The 22,977-nt window shown below is 39.2% G+C and overlaps 1 protein-coding gene across 2 annotated transcripts in view; it reads left to right on the top strand.

Annotated features, from left to right (window-relative positions):
• The window catches only part of Ttc30 (tetratricopeptide repeat domain 30), a 232,476-nt gene that overhangs the window by 182,808 nt on the left and 26,691 nt on the right, over window positions 1–22,977 (top strand). For both annotated transcript variants that reach the window (XM_090376994.1, XM_090376993.1), the window contains exon 13: window positions 5,553–5,624. In XM_090376994.1, coding sequence (XP_090233120.1) covers window positions 5,553–5,624 — 72 coding nt within the window. The remainder of the gene's footprint in view (window positions 1–5,552; window positions 5,625–22,977) is intronic.

Here is a 22,977-nt window from a genome sequence, read left to right as displayed (position 1 = left end):
TTAAAAATGGGAATTTTGCCAGCAGGGATAGGGAAGTAATTATTCCTTTGTTTAAAGCAATGGTTAGGGTCATATCTTGAATACTGCATACAAGTCTGGAGGCTTCATTTTAGGATGTGAATCTGTTGGAACATGCAGAGAAGAGCAACAAGATTGATGAAGGGAGCAAATGGATGATCTTAACAGAAAAGGCTTCAGTTTTGCAAATTGCAACATCTGGAGACTAGGCACATGCTAGGAGATCTGACTGAGGTGTTTAAGGCCTTGAATGGATTGAGTAAGCTCAATGCTGACGAAATCCTTTCTCTTTGCTCATATTATACACATAAGGGGCATAAATTGAGGTAGGATAGTTGCAGGGGAGATGTGTGTAAATTTGCTTTCGGCCAGCAGGTACTTACTTATTAGAACAAAGTTCCATCTGGAGTTGCGGAAGTGGGTAGTTAGAGTAAATTCAAGGAAGAACTAGACAAACTGCTGTAGGGGATAAACAGATCGTTTGCCACCTACTACTACTAATAATAATAATAATAATTTAGACAAAAAAAAGCTATAAACGCTTTATTGTTTTTTCTGAATCAGATCTTCTCCAACAGCTACTATCCCAGCTCACAGTATCATTCAATAGTGCTAGCTTTCCCTAAACCTGGAAAAGATCAGACAAATCCATGCAGCTATAGATATCCTTTACCAGCTTCTTGGGCAAGACATTAGAAAAGATGGCACCTCCGTAGCCAGGTGGGCAGGAGCAGCAGTGCGTAGCACACACTTCTTGATTAGACCAGAGTTCAAGCCCATGACCACTAAATACAGAGGATGCAGCAAGGTCAGGGAATGACCACCGCATATCCCCAGAGCAATACGGCCTTAGTTGCTAATGCTCCTAAATAACAAACAACATTAGAAAAGATGATCCACGATAAACTCGTATTGTACTGGAATCCCACTCAATCATAATAAATATGGCTTCTGAAAAAATTTGTCCATATTAGACCTTATGGTAAAAGCTGAGTGTAACATACAGAACAGCTTTATTTAAAAAGAGCATCTTGTGATATTAAATTATGCCTGGATATTAAAAAAGCCTTTGATATCACCTGGTGTTATGGTTCGCCGAGACCAACTACCAATGTTCATGCGGACTGGGCTAGCCAGGTGGGTAAAGTGCCTGCCTGGCAACCCAAAGGTCACGGGTTCGAATTCCACCTAGGGCTTGGATCAGAGTAAAATGCAAAAACTTTGGGAGGTGCATTATGGCCACAGAAGCCGATGTGCCAACAAATGACTAAAAAAAAAAAAAAACACCAATGTTCATAGAGAGTTTTCCTAAAAAGGAGAACTTTTCAAGTGCATTATTGCAGTGGTATTTCACAATCTGTTGTCCAAAGAGAAGGTATATCAGAAGGATTTGTGCCCAGTGCTACACTCTTTGCCATTAGAATATACAATTTAGTGCAGAACATCTGGAGGTAGACATCTGCCTCTATGCTGATGACTTTGCAACATCTTGAAATTCACAAAATATGCATTTCATTGAAAAAAAACTACAGCTCACAATAAACATAATGGTTATTGTCCATTGGCTTCAAAAATTAGTCATTCACTTTTGCAAAAAGTATCAACTACATCTAGAACCCGAATTATTATTTGGAACTCAACTGATACCACTTACCAACAATATCTGATTCTTAGGCATATCATTTGACAAACAACTGACATTTCAGAAATATATACTACAAATACAAACTCTTTGTGTGAAAAAGCTGAACTTACTCAAAGTCATCTCATTTATAACATGGGAAGCTGATCATTATACTTCTTCCACCTATGCCAAGCTTTGATTAGATCTCAATTAGATTACAAAGCTGCAGTTTATGACTACTTGAAAGACTCTATTAGAATGTCTCAAACCAGTACAACATAGTGCACTCAGGATTGGTCTTGGATCATTTAGGACATCGCCAATCCAAAGCCTCTATACATACAGAAGCCAATAACCTCTGCTTCTCTTTGGAGAAAGATGCTGTTAATTATGCTGTTAAAATACATAGTCTTCCTTCTCATCCTGTTTGGTAATACCTCTGTGATCCTTAATGGGTGGGTAAACTTTTTGAGAAATAAACCTCATGAAAACAAACCTACAGAAATCTTCCTACAAGAGTTAATTCAGCAGTGGAATGTACATATGACCAGTACTCATCAAGAACTAGAAATAATACAACCTCTGTGGAAACTGTGCATATCTTCATATGATAACTACTTCCATCGTTATGGAAACAGTCCCTGGACAATCAGACTTTTCAAAAACTACTAGCAACTCACACCTTGCCCAAGGCACAAACTCTGCAAATTTATACTGATGGCTCCAAATGTGACACAGATGTGAGACATCAACATCTCTGTCCCAACATCTCAACAGGAAATCAGTCTGTTTACTGTAGAATTCTGTGCCATTAAGATGGCTTTGACCTTTCTTGGTAATGATTTTAGTCTAAAGACTATAATTTGTACAGACTCTTTGAATGCAATGATAGCACTCCAAGATAATTTTCACTCTTCACATCCATTCCTAAAACAAATAAGATCTCAGATATCACAACTCAATAACAATAAACAGACTGTCATATTCTTTGAATCCCTAGGCACACTGAAATACCAGGAAATGAGCATGCAGATAAAGCAACAAGAAACTCTTCTGACATTGACCTCATCCAGATTGCTTATGCAGATTATAAATCGATCACACTCTGATAAGTGGGCAGAAATTTGGCATAACCAATTATATAACAAGTCTAGAAACATAAAGCAGAATCCACAGCTATGGAAATCCAACTTCCTATCAAACAGATGTAAAGTGTTTGTGTGACCAGAGCACATATTGGTCATATTCACCTCATGCATCCCTTTTTATTGCTAAGAAATAATTGCACTGCTGTTCCCCACAGTGTATTCAATATTCTTATCGAATACACTCATTATCATTTTGCCAGATATACATCATTCCAATCCCACTATAACAACTTACAGGAGTCTCTTCAGCTCAGTTACATTATTGGGGATAATTCAGTCTGAGTTTTTCAATTATCTAAAATTGATTAATTTCTATGAGGGTTGTTCAATAGAGAATGATCATAATTTTTCATGAATAACCATACTGCTTGCTATTTCTAACTGAGTTGCAGAAGTTAAGACCAAACCAAGCTGCATCATGTAGCAATAACTACACAGTTAACTCATGCGCATTGTATGACCTTGGTAGTCGGTCAAGTTTATGCCTGCTCAGTTTTGCCTACATAACAATGAATATGGCATGTTAGGAAAAGTATGCTGCTCTCAGATTTTGTTTCTGTCTCAAGAAAACATCAGCCGAAGTGCATGAAATGTTAAAAGAGGCTTATGGTGAATCTGTGTACTGTGCTATATTCCATATAGCGCAGTCGCAGTTGGTTTAGAATGTTTAAAGATGGATGTGATTTGAACCCAAAAATAGGCTCCAATCACTGCTGTCACCACAGAAACTATAAACTGCTTCTGTAATCATGAGAGATCATGTATAACAGTAAGGCAACTGGTAGAGATGTTGAGAACATCAGTAGGAAATATGCAGGTGTTCTCCATGCCATTTGCATATGATACACATTTGTGCATGCTGGGTTCCAAAACTACTCACACCCAAACAACATCTGTCAGGAGCTCCAGTAGATGATTCTGCACAAGGGGATAACAGCTAATGAGACATGGCTTCCTCATTTAAACCCAGAGAGTAAGCAACAAAGCTCTTGAAGGCTACATCATCTCCAGCACCAAAAAATGAAAAGGCTTTGGCTTGCTTCTTCAGGAAGGGTTATCTCTTTTTTTGACATTCAGGAAATGGTTTACCAGCATTCTGTGCCATGTCATACGACCTTTTTTGGGACCTTACTGCAGAACTGTATTGCACACTTTGTGGGATCACATTCGTCACAAATGACCACAACTGCACACAGGTGGGTAGATGATGCATAATGAGAATGCAAGTCCTCGCCTTGACTATACTGTCATCAAGCTTATTCAGCATTAATGTCAACTGTGTTCCTCATCCACCCTACAAAACTACCCTTGCATCCTGCAATTTTTTTTATTTCCAAAGTTAAACAGGGAGCTGCAAGGAAAACCTTTCCATTCATCAGATGTTGTAAAGACATTGTAGGCAATTCTCAAATGCATGTCAAAAAATGGCTTCCACCATGTTTTTGAAGAATGGCAGAAATGTTGGAGTAAGTGCAGTTCATCAAATGGGGACTACTTTGAAAAGGACAATGAAGATATAAATGATTAAAAAAGGTATGATGTGAAAAAAAAAATTGATCATTCTTTATTGAACAGCCCTCATATATCTGTTCTAAACTCATTTTAATAACCTGTACATTCTCACTTTCAGGAACAAGTGCAATTTGGCCATAGTAGCCCTTGCACCAAAAATCCCCCCCCCCTCCAACAACAAAAACAACTATCTGTGCCCATTTGAGGTCAGTTGTGCATTTTTATTATCTTTATTTTTCAGGTGCCTAACTGCCTTCACTATATCCATCTGTCTGTATGTCAACTTGATTCTTAGTGGTTGGATTTCAACGAAATTTTATATTTGAGTATTTTAGAAAGATTTGTTGAACCATCCCAAATTTCATTAAGAGGAAACACCCCTCTCCTTAAAATTTTGTGTTATTTTTCTATGTAAATGGAAGTATGTTTCAAATGTTTGATCATTGTCATTACTTAACAAGGAAGTGTCAGATATGCACCAAACCTTCAGCATATGTTTTGTTAGGCCCTGGGAGGGTTTTAAGGATCATTCTGATTTAACAGCTCCCCCCACTACAGAAATATATATTATATTTTGATGTTCAAACATTACTTGAAAAGAAAAAGTCAGATTTGTACCAGATTTAAAAAACCACCACCACCACCTGTTTCTCTCAATCCTACAGAAATCTATTTAAGTGAAAGTGTGTTTCAAGCTTTACTTGAGAAAAAAAGGTTGAATAGACATTACTTTCCATCACATTTTATTTGTTCCTATGGTGGTTTTAGGTCCATTCTGATCATTCCCCCTCCCCCGTTACACCTCCACAGAAACGATGCAGTAAATCTGGAAACAGCAGATCTGATCCATTGCAGAATTTCATCACTTATTCAGAATACTCTTCTGAACTTTTGTACTAAATGCCATGCCAATAGGCTAACCATATCCCCTTCCACACCCATTCTTACACCCACTTCCCCAAAAAATAAATAAAAGAAACTGCTACACAAATCTCACCTCACAGCTACCCATCATGTGGACATGAAATGGTGAGGTTTTGGTGAACATAGAAAAGTTACAATATTCAGTTTCCTGAATCAAAATAAATTACTATAGTAAAGCAAACATCATGTTTCCTGCTTGAGAGATTTATTATATATTTCAGATACTTTTTCAATTTCATTTCTATTATTTTACTGCTGATAATAAATTTTTAATCTCTGTGTAATTAATTTATAATAATATTGCCTACTTTTTTATTCCTCTTTAGATCTTGAATGTTAGTGCCATAGTTCTGGCTAATCTCTGTGTTTCATACATTATGACTAGTCAGAATGAAGAGGTAAGTTCTGTTTAGTTTCATAAAATATATAAAATATAATTTCATAAAGTCATAAAATTTAAATAATGTAATGATACAAAATATCAAATGCTTTAGATTTAATAGTTCAGGTCATTTTTGATGTTCTGCAACTGCTATAATGTTCAGTGCTTCTCTCATGAGTGATGATGTGCACTGCTGTGATAACTCATTCTAACTCCATCTGTGAGGCCATGATAACTCATTCTGTGAAGCCTTCTTTTATGATGGTTGTTAGTCTTATGCTTATGTCAGTTCTGCCAACTATTTTTTCAGTGAGGTTATTCAGAGTGCCATCCTCTATGCAACTTATTAATTTGGTTAAGTCTGTGTTTGATTCCTGTTGATGACCGAAAGATTATCTGGGAGTAGCTCTTGCCCCCAGGTGTTTTGGATTTTACAGTCCACACATGCAAATAAATCCATGACACATTTCTGCAGACAAAAGACATATATTGCTTGTGTTTCAGCTTCTGAGACTATTGCCATTCATTTTTGCTTAAAATATTTGTTTAATCTCTTATTCATTCCATTTAAGTTTTTCTTGATTAATTAGGGGATTGAATATTGGTTATGGTACTCTGGCCATTTATCCCACTTGCAATATTATTATTAAGGGTCCTTTTGTAATTTATTCTCACAATCCACTTCATCTGTTGACATGCTTTTAAGGGGGGGGTGGGGTCATTAATGGTGATTTGCCTAGCTTGAGACAGATGGTTATATTAACTTCTGTCTTCCATCAATGTAAGAAGTTGGTTTTGCCTATACCACTCTTTCTGCTCTCTGGAAGGTGTGACACCCTACTTTCATAGCTCTTATGAACGGATCTAGACTCTTTTCTATTCCATTAATTTTCTGTTCCATTAATGTGTCATTGAGTGTATAATCTGAATTGAATATACTATCACCATTCATCTGCCTGTTATGTGACTGAAATTAATGATTGCGTCCCTGAGGTGAGGTGTTCCAATACAAATTCTAGGATGGATAGCATATAGTGTCCAGTCAAAACATTATGATGACCCCTGTGTTTTTGCAGTTGGCCACTTCTCCCTTCCTGTTGTCACATGTGTTATGGTGAGAATTGGTAAACATGATACTTGCAAGTTACGTGGCATTCAATCTATATGATATACTTGATTAACATGGACATGATCTGACAGACTTTAAAATAGGTATGGTTATTGGCAATGGTTGAAAGATGGCAATATTACAGAAACTGAGAATCTTGTGGGCTGTTCGTAGAGTGCTGTCGTTAAGGTATGTCAAGAGTAGACAGATAGTGGGTAGAACAGCAGTTGCCAGGCCAATGGTGGACATCCACATGTCATTGATGGTGATGGTGAATGTAGCCTGACCTGCCTTGTGCAAGGTAATAGATGGAAACAGCAGAATAGCTGACCATGGACTTTAACCAAAGAACAACCAGTCGGGTTTTCAAGCTAACAATCCAATGAGTCCTCCTCCATATGGGCCTTCCAGAGTAGGTACCCAGTCAAGGTAGCCTTGCTTGCGGTCACCATTTAGAACCAGAATTATTATTTGGAACTCAATTGATACCACTTACCAACAATATCTGATTCTTAGGCATATCATTTGACAAACAACTGACATTTCAGAAACATATACTACAAATACAAACTCTTTGTGTGAAAAAGCTGAACTTACTCAAAGTCATCTGATTTATAACATGGGAAGCATTAGCATTTAGCATTAGTAGAGGCATAGGATGCAAGAAAGCAAGCTTATGCAGCATCAGCCAGAAAAAAACTTCCACTTCACCCCTCCGTTTGTTCGAAATACCTGTCCAGCTGAGCCTTAAATTTATTTAGGCTATCAACTTCCACAACAAGGAATGGAAATCTGTTCCACCAACCAACTACCCGCTGGTTAAAGACAAATTTCCTGACATCTATCCTACATCTGTCTTTCCTCAATTTGAATTTATGCCCTCTCAGGTGATTATTCTGAGCAAGAGGCAGAATCCCATCAGCATTGAGCATGCTCAAACCATTCAAAGACTTTATACACCTCTATCAGATCACTTCGCCGGTGCCTAGTCTCCAGACACTGTAATTTACAAAACTTAAGCCTTTCTTCGTAAGAGCAACCCTTTGTTCCATTCACTAACCTTGTTGCCCTTCTCTGTACTTAGCATTAGCATTAGTAGAGGCATATGATGCAAGAAAGCAAGCTTATTCAGCATCAGCCAAAAAAAAAAAAAAAAAAAAACAACCACTACTCCCATTTCACCCCTCAATTCGTTCGAAATACCTGTCCAGCTGAGCCTTAAATTTGTTTAGGCTATCAACTTCAACAACAAGCGATGGAAGTCTATTCCACAAACCAACTGCCCGCTGGCTAAAGGCGAATTTCCGCACATCTATCCGACATCCGTCCTTCCTCAATTTGAATTTATGCCCTCTCAGGTGATTATTCTGAGCAAGAGGAAGAATCCCATCGGCATTGAGCATGCTCAAGCCATTCAAAGCCTTGTACACCTCTATCAGATCACCTCGGCGATGCCTAGTCTCCAGGCTCTGTAATTTGCAAAACTTAAGCCTTTCTTCGTAAGAGCAACCCTTTGTTCCATTCACTAATCTTGTTGCCCTTCTCTGTACTCGTTCCATCAGCTCTACATCCTTCTTGAAATGAGGCCTCCAGACCTGTATACAGTACTCAAGGTGTGGCCTGACCAATGCCTTATACAAGGGAATAATCACATCCCTGTCCCTGCTAGAAAAATTCCTGTATATCATTGACAAGACACCATGAGCTACCCTTGCAGCTCGTCTGCACTGCTCAGAGAACTTCATATCTGCCTGCACAATTACCCCCAGGTCCTTTTCATTCTCTACCACTGTCAGCGTAGTACCACAGAGTTGATACGTTGATCTGGCGTTACTGTTTCCCATATGTAGTACTTTACATTTGTCAATGTTAAACTTCATTTGCCACCTCTCAGCCCATCTACTCAACCTTTCCAGATCCTGTTGCAGCAGCATAGTATCAGTAGTGTCCTTAACAACCCTGCCAACCTTTGTATCGTCTGCAAACTTGGACATTAAGCCTGATACACCATCATCAATATCATTTATAAATACAGAAAACAACAATGGACCCAACACTGAACCCTGAGGAACTCCACTAATAACATTAGTCCACGTTGAGCAGTGTCCATTGATTACCACTCTCTGTCTTCTGCCACTCAACCATCCCTTTATCCATAGCAGCAATTTGCCTCGAATGCCACACTTCTCCAATTTGTGCAGCAGTCTTCCATGCGCAACAGTATCAAAAGCCTTTCTAAGATCCAAATATATAATATCAAAGTTATTCCCTGCATCCAGTTCTTTTGTGACTACATCATAGTATCCAATCAAATTGGTCAGACAAGACCTGCCCTTAACAAACCCATGCTGTGTCTGAGCTATAACTGAATTCTTGTCCAGATGATCCTGCAGTGCTTCTTTAACCAGTGCCTCCATTAATTTTCCTGGAACCGAAGTTAAACTAACAGGTCTATAATTACTTGTGTCAGCCTTTGATCCTCCTTTGTGAATTGGGGTTACATTTGCACATCTCCAGTCCATGGGTACCTCCCCTGAGTCCAAAGAAGCTCTCATAATTATGGCTAGGGGTTTGCTTACTTCCTTTGCTGCCTCCTTTAATATAACTGGATAGATCCCATCCACCCCGGGTGCCTTTTTTATGTTTATCCTCAACAATTTCTCCTCCACTTTCCTCTCAGTTATTAGAAAATCATCTAGCTCACTGCCAATGTTTACTTCACCTACGACATTCCCCTTCCTGAATAACTCCTCATGTGTGAATGTAGATGCAAAATACTCGTTTAGATTGTTAGCCACCTGAGCTGGATCCTCAACTGTTGAACCATCAACATCCAGTGGACCAATCCGATTCATCCCTTTCCTTCTTGAGTTTAAATAGGTAAAGAACTCTTTTCTGTTTTTCTTTGCATCCTTTGCCAAGGATTTCTCATAATCTGCCTTTGCCTGCCTAATCTCCTTTGTGACTTGGTTACAGACCAACTTATATCTATCATAGGCTTCCACGTCACCCATTAATTTGTATGTATCCCATGCATTTTTCTTCTCTGCCATATGTCTCATTAGTTCATCTGACAACCATTTAGGCCTGAACCTTGAACAATATTTCTTGGTTGGTATGTAAAGCCTGGTAGCTTCCAAGATTAGTTCCTTGAATGCTTCCCATTTTGAATTTGCTGTTGGTAACATCATCAGTTGGTCCCACTGTATAGAATTTAAATACTGTCTCAGACCATCATAGTCGCCTTTACGAAAGCAAAAACCCTTCCCTTTACCTCTGATGGTAGTTACCTCCTTGAGTAAATCCCACTTCAGCACACTGTGATCACTGCCACCCAGTGGTTCATTTATCTGCAGATTCCTAATGCATGAAGAATCACTACTGATAATCAGAGTAGGAGACCAGCGGAATTACTTGTTCCAGCAGCTCTACATATTTCTTGAAATGAGGCCTTCAGACCTGTATTCAGTACTCAAGGTGTGGCCTGACCATTGCCTTATACAAGGGAATAATCACCTCCTTATCCCTGCTAGAAACATTCCTGTATATCATTGATAAGACACCATGAGCTACTCTTGCAGCCCGTCTACACTGCTCAGAGAACTTCATATCTGCCTGTATGATTACCCCCAGGTCCTTTTCATTCTCTACCACTGTCAGTGTAGTACCACAGAGTTGATACGTTGCGCTGGGGTTGCTGTTTCCCATATGCAGTACTTTACATTTGTCAATGTTAAACTTCATTTGCCACCTCTCAGCCCATCTGCTCAACCTTTCCAGATCCTGTTGCAGCAGCATAGTGTCAGTAGTGTCCTTGACAACCCTGCCAACCTTTGTATCATCTGCAAACTTGGACATTAAGCTTGATATACCATCATCAATATCATTTATAAATACAGAAAACAATAATGGACCCAACACTGAGCCCTGAGGGACTCCACTAATAACATTAGTTCACAATGAGCAGTGTCCGTTGATTACCACTCTCTGTCTTCTCCCCTTCAACCACCCTTTTATCCATAGCAGCAATTTGCCTCCAATGCCACACTGCTCCAATTTGTGCAGCAGTCTTCCATGTACAACAGTATCAAAAGCCTTTCTAAGATCCAAGTGTATAATATCAAGGTTATTCCCTGCATCCAGTTCTTTTGTGACTGCATCATAGTATCCAATCAAATTGGTCAGGCTAGACTTCCCCTTAATAAAACCATGCTGTGTCCGAACTATAACTGAAGTCTTGTCTAGATGATCCTGCAGTGCTTCTTTAACCAGTGCCTCCATTAATTTTCCTGGAACAGAAGTTAAACTCACAGGTCTATAATTACTTGTGTCAGCCTTTGATCCTCCTTTGTGAATTGGGTTCACATTTGCACATCTCCAGTCTACGGGTACCTCCCCCGAGTCCAAGGAAGTTCTCATAATTATGGCTAAGGGTTTGCTTACTTCCTTGCTGCCTCCTTTAATATAACTGGATAGATCCCATCTACCCCAAGTGCCTTTCTTGTATTTATCTTCAACAATTTCTCCTCCACTTTCCTCTCAGTTATTACAAAATCATCTAGCTCACTACCAGAGTTTAATTCACCTCTGGCATTCCCCTTGCTGAATAACTCCTCATGTGTGAATGTCGATGCAAAATATTCATTTAGTTTGTTAGCTACCTGAGCAGGATCATCAACGGTGGAACAATCGATATCAAGTGGACCGATCTGATTCATCCCCTTCCTTCTAGAGTTTATATAAGTAAAGAAGTCCTTTCTGTTTTTCTTAGCATCTTTTGCCAAAGATTTCTTGTAATCTTCTTCGCCTGCCTAACCTCCTTTGTAACTTGGTTACAGATCAACTTATATCTATCATAGGCTTCTGTGTCACGTGTTAATTTGTATGTATTCCAAGCATTTTTCTTGTCTGTCATATGTCTCATTAGTTCATCTGACATCCATTTAGGCCTAAATCTTGAACAATATTTCTTAGTTGGTATTTAACTATATAATATCGGTGTAAATACACCCTAGTTAACCTATAGATTTGAGCTACGATGTAGCGTAGAAGGCATCGTTTTAATTGTATCTCATAATGTGGTTGCCTTCACAACAGGATAGCTACTATTGAATTACTTCAAATAAATAACGCTTCTCTAGTGAGAAGACTACTGTTATTTATTTTCAGCGTACCACCACCCAGACGATCATTTCGAAGCTTTTTGGCTTCGTCATCAGTGGGCGGGTAGGTAATACAACGTGCCATCTCAGTTGCGAAGTTATATCCATATTATGAGAGATGCCAGAAGGGTGTGGTGGTAATGTATTTGGAAAATTAAATGCACTACGCATAATCCTTATGGGTTTTGATAATTAACTATATAATATCGGTGTAAATACACCATAGTTAACCCATAGATTTGAGCTACGATTGTAGCATAGAAGGCATCGTTTTAATTGTATCTCATAATGTGGTTGCCTTCACAACAAGATAGCTACTATTGAATTACTTCAAATAAATAACGCTTCTCTAGTAGAGAAGACTACTGTTATTTATTTTCAGCGTACCACCACCCAGACGATCGTTTCGAAGCTTTTTGGCTTCGTCATCAGTGGGCGGGTAGGTAATACAACATGCCATCTCAGTTGTGAAGTTATATCCACATTATGAGAGATGCCAGAAGGGTGTGGTGGTAATGTATTTGGAAAATTAAATGCACTAGGCATAATCCTTATGGGTTTTGATAATTAACTATATAATATCGGTGTAAATACACCATAGTTAACCCATAGATTTGAGCTACGATTGTAGCGTAGAAGGCATCGTTTTAATTGTATCTCTCTTTAGTTGGTATGTAAAGCCTAGTAGCTTCCAGGATTTCTCGTAATCTGCCTTCGCCTGCCTAACCTCCTTTGCAACTTGGTTACAGATCAACTTATATCTATCATAGGCTTCTGTGTCACGTGTTAATTTATATATAATATCGGTGTAAATACACCATAGTTAACCCATATATTTGAGCTACGATTGTAGCGTAGAAGGCATCGTTTTAATTGTATCTCATAATGTGGTTTCCTTCACAACAAGATAGCTACTATTGAATTACTTCAAATAAATAACGCTTCTCTAGTAGAGAAGGCTACTGTTATTTATTTTCAGCGGTACCACCACCCAGACGATCGTTTCGAAGCTGTTTGGCTTCGTCATCAGTGGGCGGCCAGGTACCCAGGTAATACAACAAGCCATCTCAGTTGCAAAGTTATATCCACATTATGAGAGATGCCAAAAGGGTGTGGTGGTAATGTATTTGGAAAATTAAATGCGCTAGGCATAATCCTTATGGGTTTTGATAATTAACTATATAATATCAGTGTAAATACACCATAGTTAACCCATGTATTTGAGCTACGATTGTAGCATAGAAGGCATCGTTTTAATTGTATCTCATAATGTGGTTGCCTTCACAACAAGATAGCTACTATTGAATTACTTCAAATAAATAACGCTTCTCTAGTAGAGAAGGCTACTGTTATTTATTTTCAGCGGTACCACCACCCAGACGATCGTTTCGAAGCTGTTTGGCTTCGTCAATTTATATGTATCCTAAGCATTTTTCTTCTCTGTCATATGTCTCATTAGTTCATCTGACATCCATTTAGGCCTAAACCTTGAACAATATTTCTTAGTTGGTATGTAAAGCCTGGTAGCTTCCAAGATAAGCTCTTTGAATGCTTCCCATTTTGAATTTACTGTTGGTAACATCATCAGTTGGTCCCACTGTATAGAATTTATATACTGTCTCAGACCATCGTAGTCGCCTTTATGAAAGCAATAACCCTTCCCTTTATCCCTGATGGTAGTTACCTCTTTGAGTAAATCCCACTTCAGCACATTGTGATCACTGCCACCTAGCGGTTCCTCTATCTGCAGATTCTTAATGCATGAAAAATCACTACTGATAATCAAATCAAGAGTATTACTCCCTCTAGTTGCCTCCCAAACATGCTGATGTAGAAAACAATCATCCAATAAATCCACAAAAGCCTTGCTAGTGTGTGAGTGAGCAACCCACAAATTCCAGTCAATATCTGGGAAATTAAAATCCCCCATTATAAGACTCTCTGATTTACTGGCCTACTCTATTTCCCTGTACAGTTTCTTATTATACTCATCAGAGTCATTAGGCCTATAGCACACTCCTACTCTCAATTTTGATCTCCCAGTGCTTATGTCACACCAAACTGACTGGACACTGCACTTTTCAGTGATGTCGACTGGCTTCACTGACTTGGATTTTATGTGTTTCTTAACTAATAGCATAACCCCTCCTCCCTTCCTATCCTGTCTATCCTTTCTGTAGACATTGTACTCCCCAAATTCCAGTTCTGCATTCCTTATATCTGTGTGACACCACGTCTCTGATATCCCAACAATATCTGCCTTTAATGCTTTGAGCAATACCTCAAATTCATCAAATTTATTTACCAAACCCCTAGCATTGGTGTACATTCAAGTATACATGCACCCGTTCTTTTTCTTAGCTACACTAACACAACCCATGTGTTTACTTGTACCGCAATGACTCCCAGCAGTCTATGAAATATCCTGCATCTTGTTTTCCAGGCTTCTGCTCATTCCCATAGAAGCAGTGCAAGAATCACTTTCACCTCTGCCAGTGGTTACTGTTAATCTATTAGTCGTTGGATCCCCCTCCAAGCTTGCAGTTTTCCGACCCACCTAACACTGCCTCAATAGCATCAGCAAATATTCTTGCACCCTTTCTATTTAAGTGTATCCCATCCCTGTAGAAGCAGTCCCTTCTGTTAACAAGTACAGACCAGGCTGAAAAAAATTCTACCCCTTGAGGCTTGCACAATCTTTCCAGGGCCGAATTGCTGATCATTACACTTCTTCCACCTATGCCAAGCTTTGATTAGATATCAATTAGATTACAAAGCTGCAGTTTATGACTACTTAAAGACTCTATTAGAATGTCTCAAACCAGTACAACATAGTACACTCATGATTGGTCTTGGATCATTCATGACATTGCCAGTCCAAAGCCTGTATACATGCAGAAGCCAATAACCTCCGCTTCTCTTTGGAGAAAGATGCTGTTAATTATTCTGTTAAAATACATAGTCTTACTTCTCATCCTGTTTGGTAATGATACCCAAATTGTGCATCCGAGTGCCATCATTGGACCAGTAATGACTGGAAAAAAGTTGCTTTTTCTAATTAGTCACATGTCCTGCTATGCAGTGTGGATGGTAGATGGAGGATACAGCAGAAAACTGTGGACAGGAATCACTCCGATGCCATGGTCCAACAGAGACAGGCAGGTGGTGGCGGCAGTGTTTTGGTATGGAGAATGTTTTCTCGAAAAACCCTTGGAGCCTTCATACCCGTAGTCTGCACTGAATACTTATCTGCATTGAATGCTAAAAACTACCTACCATTTCCCCTCTTGCAATGAATCAATATCAACTGGAGAAAATGTTTCATTAACTTCAATAAAAAAATGCAATGAAGCTCTCAACCTTTCACAGGAGAAATTCAAGGATTTTAAAGACCACCTAGTGGAAATCGAGTTGTTCCAAAATCCCCTTTAATGTCTCACCAGAAGAAATTGCTGGAGATGATCAGTTGGAAATAATTTACTGCAAGCCAATGGTATCCTGAAAACTATGTTTAAAGAGAATTCACTTTTAGAATTTTAAGTTTTTACTGCTGTTATATTCTCAATTTTTAGCAGCACATACATCTGTGAACTAAAAACTTTCAAAAATGAAATTAGTGAAATCTAAGCTTAGGTCAAGACATAATGTTGATTATCTGCATCAGATTTTGTGGCTTTTTGTAACTAACATGGAAGTAGATATTGTTAAGCTTGCAATGAAGATTCAACCTCGAGTATCTCATTGAGGTCTGTATTTTTCTATTGCTTGTATTTTAATTTTTAATAACATTAAAAAATAATCTGACTAAAATTAATCCATGTGGATTTCTGAATATTCATAATTCCAATATGTGGCCCTGTCATGCTAAATGGTTGGGAACACTGTTTTAAAGGAATAAAAATTTTGTATAAAAAGCAGAACCTTTGCAGTATGGAACGAAGAAAGCACTGAGAAGTAGTTTAAGGTTAAACTTGAAGTAAGGCAGGGCTGAACTTTATTTCCAATTCTTTTTATATTTTTCATGGATCATTTAGTAAAAGAATGTAAGTCACTGGCAAAATTTCCTGCTGTAGATTTAAAAATTAGTTATACAAAAGCAAATGTTATGAACGTTGGGAAACAAGGAAAATTTAGATTGTAGACCATGTAAACAAAACATAGAACAAATTAGCAGTTTTGTGTATCAATGAACAGTCTTTAATGAGGAAGATTACACTTGGATGTTGTTGTTGTTTCAGAGCTATTGATGCAAGAGCAATGTAGACTATAATGCACCTATCTTTGGCTAGAAGAGCTTCATATGATGCAAGGTTCAGAATTTCTGTCTTATGTTGGATTGCTAGAATATCATGACTCTGCATTACAATCTTGTAATTCCTATCCAAATGATATGGTATTAACTTTTATATGTAGTAGTAGTAGTGGCATGTGATGCAAGAAAGCAAATGTATGAGCTTATGCAGCATCAGCCAAAAAAAAAAAAAAAATCACACCATTCCCTCCAAATGCCTGTCCAGTTCCTCCTTAAATTTATTCAACCTATCAACTTCCACAACGACAGATGGAAGTTTGTTCCAGCAATTAACCACCCGCTGGCTAAAGGCAAATTTCCGCACATCTATTCTACATCTGTCCTTTCTTAATTTGAATTTATGCCCCCTTAGGTTCGTAATCTGAACAAGTGGAAGGATCCCATCAGAATTCAGCGTGCTGAACCCATTCAAGGCCTTATACACCTCAATCAGATCACTGCGCAGGTGCCTAGTCTCCAGCCACTGCAATTTGCAGAACTTAAGCCTCTCTTGATAAGAGGATCCCTTCATTCCCCTCACCAATCTTGTTGCTGTTCTCTGTACACGCTCAAGTAAATCTGCATCCTTCCTAAAATGAGGCCTCCAGACCTGTACGCAGTACTCAAGGCTTGGCCTGATCATTGCCTTATACAAAGGGATAATCATCTCCTTTTCCCTGCTAGCAAAATTCCTATATACCATTGACAAAACCCCATGACCTGCCCTGGCAGCCTGTCTGCATTGCTCAGAAAACTTCATATCTGCCTGCACAATTACTCCCAGGTCTTTTTCATTTTCTACCACCTTAAGTGTAGTACCACACAGTTGGTACGTTTCTCTGGGGTTACTTCTACCCATATGCAGTACTTTGCATTTGTCAAGGTTAAACTTCAGTTGCCACTTCTTAGCCCATCTGCCCAAATTATCTAGGTCCTGTTGCAGTAGCACACTGCCATTACTGTCATTAACAACCCTGCCAACCTTTGTATCATCTGCAAACTTCGACACTAAGCCTGATATACATTCATCAATATCATTGATAAATATACAAAACAACAGTGGACCCAACACCGAACCCTGTGGGACTCCACTAATAACATTAGTCCAAGAAGAGCAGCACCCATTGATTACCACCCTTTGTCTTCTTGCACTTAACCATCCTTTTATCCATTGTAGCAACTTACCCTTAATACCATTCTGCTCCAATTTGTACAATAGTCTTCCATGCACAACAGTGTCAAAAGCTTTCCTGAAATCTAAATATATGATATCAAAATTATTTTTTGCATCCAGTTCCTTTGTAACCACGTCATAATATCCTATCAAATTTGTCAGACAAGACTTTCCCTTAACAAACCCATGCTGTGTCTGAATTATTGCTGCAGTCTTGTCTAGATGATCCTGCAATGCATCTTTAACCAGCGACTCCATTATTTTACCCGGAACAAAAGTTAAACTAACTGGTCTGTAATTACTCGTGTCACCCTTCAATCCCCCTTTGTGAATTGGGGATACATTTGCACATCTTCAGTCCGTGGGAACCTCTCCTGAGTCCAAGGACGCTCTCATAATTATGGCTAAGGGTTTGCTTAGTTGCTTTGCCGCCTCCTTTAATATAACTGGATAGATCCCATCCACCCCAGGTGCTTTTCTTACGTTTAACTTGAACAGTTTCTCTTCCACTTTGCTCTCAGTTATTACAAAATCATTAAGTAAAAGTAAAAAAAAAAGTAAAGTGCAGCCATTATCAACCCACTGCAGGGTGGAAGCCTCCTCAACAATTCATGCTGAGGGAAATGGACCATAATCTGCCATGCTGGCCCAGTGCGGGTTGGCAGATCGACCGTATTCAGCAGTCAGGGGCTTGAACCCCGGTCTACTCAAAGAGCGTGTGCTACTGCACTCCCGCTCCTGCCCACTCGGCTACGGATATCCTGCTACAATTTGATAACCTTCTTCCATTTTCAAACCTTAATAATTCCTCACATGTGAATGTAGATGCAAAATACTCATTCAGTTTGTTTGCTATCTGAGCAGGATCATCAACAGTCGAACCATCGATGTCAAGTGGACCAATCAGATTCATCCCCTTCTTTTTAGAGTTTATATAAGTAAAGAAATCCTTGCTGTTTTTCTTAGCATTCTTTGCTAAAGATTTCTCCTAATCTGCCTTCGCCTGCCTAACCTCCTTTGTGACTTGATTACAGACTAGCTTATATCTTCAATAAGCTTTTGTGTCGCCTGATAATTTATATGCATTCCATCCATTTTTCTTCTCTGTTACAAGTCTCATTAGTTCATTTGACAACCATTTAGGCCTAAACCTTGAACAATATTTCTTAATAGGTATGAAACTTTTAGTAGCATCCACGATTAATTCCTTGAATGCTTCCCACTTAGAATTTACTGTTGGTAACATCGTCAGTTGATCTCGCTGTACAGAATTTAAAAACTGTCGGAGACCTACTCGCCTTTACGGAAGCAAAAACCCTTTCCTTTACCCCTGATGATAATTAAATCTTTAAATAAATCACACGTCAGTACACTTTGATCAGTGCCACCTAGTGGTTCTTTTATCTGCAAATTCCTAATACATGAATGATCACTGCTGATAACCAGATCAAGAGTATTACTTTCTCTGGTTGCCTCTTGAACAAGCTGCTGCAGAAAACAATCATCCAATAAATCCACAAAAGTCTGACTAGTGTGTGAGTGCCCAACCCACAAGTTCCAGTCAGTATCTGGGAAGTTAAAATCCCCCATTATAAGACATTCTGATTTACTAGCCCACTCTATTTCTCTGTACAATTGTTCATTGTACTCATTCGAGTCATTAGGCCTATAACATACTCCTACTCTTATTTTTGCTTTCACAGTGCTTATGTCACACCAAACTGACTCAACAGTGCACTGTTCATCTGTATCAACTGGATGCACTTCTTTTGATTTTATGTTTTTCTTAATTAACAGCATAACACCTCCTCCCTTCCTATCCTTTCTGTACACATTGTACTCCCCAAATTCCAGTTCGGCATTCCTTATATCAGTGTGACACCATGTCTCTGATATCCCAACAATATCAGCCTTTGATGTCTTGACCAACACTTCAAATTCATCAAATTTATTTACTATACTTCTAGCATTGGTATACATGCAAGTATACATGCACCTATTCTTATTCTTAGTTACTCTAACACATCCCATATACCCACCTGTTTCACGATGACTGCCACCCGTCCCTGAAACCCCCAACACCCCTCGCTCCAGGTCGCAACTTATTCTAATAGAAGTTGTGCAAGACTCACCTTCACCTCTGCCTACAGCTACTGTTAAACTATTAGTCCTTGTATCCCCCCAAGCTATCAGTTTTCCGACCCACCCAACACTGCCTCGATAGCATCAGCAAATATTCTTGCACCCTTTCTATTTAAGTGTATCCCATCCCTGTAGAAGCAGTCTCTCCTGTTAACAAGTACAGTCCAGGCTGAAAAAAATTCTATCCCTTGAGCCTTGCACAATCTTTCCAGGGCCGAATTGATCGACAAGGCTCTCATCATATACTCCCTCCTATCGTGTCTGTGTAGAATTGCAGTTGGAAGTAGCCAATTAACTTATGAAAAAATATGTCAGTAATATTTGGCCAGTCATCGAGAATTATTTTGAGAGTTGTTTGATTCATTTATTATAGCTTGAGACACTTTAAGGCATTCCCTTTTAAATTTTGAACTGTCCAAAACTTGTGACTTTATGTCCTATAAAGTGATGTACTGTTAGTGGAACTTAACAGTTATGGCACTGAAGAGGGTCTTCACCTCTCAGTGAGTAAGACTGAGTTGTGTGTGTATGCCCAATTCATGGTCACTTCTTCATGTCTGCTGGATCAGAGGCTAGTATGCCATGGTTAAAGTTTTCATTTAATTAGTTGAAGTTTGTCGTTACTCTGATCTTGCCAGTGTCATTGTACTGCTTCAGTGGCTGAAGGATTTGTAATCTCTGTATGGTACTAAGCAAAAAGCACAGTTGGAGGTAGCAGATTGATCCAGCAGAATTTGATATTGTGATTTATTTGCAATAGCTTTGATACTGAATACTGGACCTGTATAGAACTCAGTGTGCTGTGGTATTAGCATTCTGTTAGGCAGTAAGAGAACTAATGAAGTTAGTGAAAATGATGCCGTTTGTTATCTGTTTATATTCAGTTTGGTGTACAGCCATCAAGATGGTTTGTAATTCTGCAGTAAAAACACTGCATGCTTTTGGGAATCACTAGACGAGAGTGCTATCTTCAATGTGAATCATGGCTCCTACACAAGTCTCTGTTTTTCAATATTTATATATAAGTATGGTGTGCATATTGAGCTGTGTATGCTGCATGTAATTGCTGATAATTTATTCTCAATAGGGTTGTTTTTCCCTAGGAGTGAAAATATAGATCACATAAGGGTTGAACTGTACTCATGGGGGAAAGGTCTATGCTATCATAGTAGCCCCGGCTTAACAGTAAATATTTTAGGTGAATGTTGGCAGGTTGGTTCATCCATGGATGGGCCTGGTGAAAACAGGAGGTCTCTGCTTTGATGGTTGGAGACAGATTTTATCTTGACGATATACCCTGTGCTGCCACTTTATTAGGTACACCCCTGCTGTGCACACAAATGACTTGTCCCACAATGTTGCAAGTCACATGACCACAGTTGTGGATATAAATTCAGCAGAACAACCTTTCTAGTATCAGTTAAGCATACAAACTGTAGCAAGAATGGGGAAAAGGAGTGATCTAATGCAAGACGTGCTGGACAAAGCATCTCTGAAACGGCAATTCTCCTGAATTTTTCATGCACCACAGTTTCAAGGGTGTATCGAGAATGATGCAACGAACAGAAAACATCCTCTCGACAGCACTCCTGTGGAAGAAAATCGCTTATTGATGAGAGAGGTCAGAGGAGGATGGCTAGAATTGTGCAAGCAAACAGACTGGCCACAATGTTGTACATCACGTCAGAACACAACCTTGGTGCGCAGAACAAAATATCGCAACGGACCACTAGTCGCACTTTGTTGCAAATGGGCTACAACAGCCGACGGCCACATCGCATACCTTTGTTATCAATGAAAAACAAGAGAGCATGCCTCCTGTGGGCACAGCAACACCAACACTGGACTATTGAGGATTGGAAAACAGTTACTTGGTCTGACAAGTTAAAGTTCCTGGTGCATCATGTTGATGGAAGGCTCAGAATTTGTCAAAAACAACATGAATCTATGGACTCATCATGTCTGATGACTACATAAAAGGTGGTGGGGGCAGTGTTATGGCATGGGGAATGTTTTCTTGGCACACGTTGGGTCCATTGATACCCATGATTCACGCCTGAATGCCACATCGTACCTAAACATCATTGCTGACCAAGTGCATCCGTTCATGTTGACAGTTTATCCTCAGTCAGATGGTTACTTTCAGCAGGATAATGCCCCGATTTACAAAATGTACAAAGCCCGAATCACTATGGAATGGTTCCAGGAACGTGACAATGACTTTTCTTTGCTGCAGTGGCCTGCTCAGTCCTCGGATCTCAGTCCTATTGAATATCTTTGGGATGAGCTGGAAAGGGCTGTTCGCTGCAGGCCTACACCTCTGTCGAATCTCAAGGAACTGTGTGACATACTCATGTCTGCATGGTACTCCATTCCTGCACAACATTTTCAAGATCTTATTCAATCCATGCCTAGACGAATTCAGGCTGTTTTGAAGGCTAAAGGAGGCTCAACACGCTACTAGGTAGATGTACCTAATAAAGTGGCAGCACAATGTAGTGTAACAGGTTCTAAGATGTAGTGAAGGCTCATGGCCTCTGTGTAAAGGCTATGAACAGGTGAAGTGTGGAAGCTCCAAGTGCTATATGGAGTGCCTGTGCTGTACGGGGTCTAACCATCACAGCGCACCTGGTTTTCACTGAATCATAAACATAATCCAGCCTGGACTGTACTGTTGCTTGATAAAGCTTAAGACGTGTAAATCAGTCTGCTTCCCACTGTTGCAGAAAGGACTTTGAGCATGTTTAATTTCTTAAGGCATGAATGTCTCGGTTGTTTAATAGTTTCCAGGCTTCTGCACATTCCAATAGAAGCAGTGCAAGAACCACTTTCACCTCTGCCTGTGTCTCTGTTTAATCTATTAGTCTGTATTCCCCCTTCCCCACATTCAAAGAGTTCTGAATGATTTATAGAATGACAAGAATGATAGAGACGACAAATGAATATAGCAGAAGGGAATTAAGAAATTTTGAACCTGAGGAGATCAAAAAGTGGAGTATCCAAATTAGAAAGTTTCTTACAAGGAATATCAGAGAAACATTTGCACAAGTACAACTATTAAAGCAGAATGAATTATAAAATGAATAATGAGGCCAAATCAAAAGAGTGGTGGTTAAGTAACCAGTAATTGAGATTGTCTGAAAAAGTAAGTTGGAAATGGACATCATCATCAAGGGTATTGCGAGAATATTTGCTGATGCTATCGAGGCAGTGCTAGGTGGGTCAGAAAACTGCTAGCTTTGGGGGATACAAGGACTAATAGATTAACAGTAGCCACTGGCAGAGGTGAAAGCTATTCTTGCACTGCTTCTATTGGAATGAGCAGAAGCCTGGAAAACAAGATGCAGGATATTTCAGAGACTGCTGGGAGTCATTGTGGTACAAGTAAACACATGGGTTGTGTTAGGGTAGCTAAGAATAGAAACAGGTGCATGTATACTTGCATGTACACAAATTCTAGGAGTTTGGTAAATAAATTTGATGAATTTGAGG

This window comes from Mastigoproctus giganteus, chromosome 7 (genome assembly GCF_048544385.1).
Source record: "Mastigoproctus giganteus isolate SK-2022 chromosome 7, ASM4854438v1, whole genome shotgun sequence".
Lineage (NCBI taxonomy): Eukaryota > Metazoa > Arthropoda > Arachnida > Uropygi > Thelyphonidae > Mastigoproctus > Mastigoproctus giganteus.
This window is presented reverse-complemented; position numbering and strand designations above follow the sequence as displayed.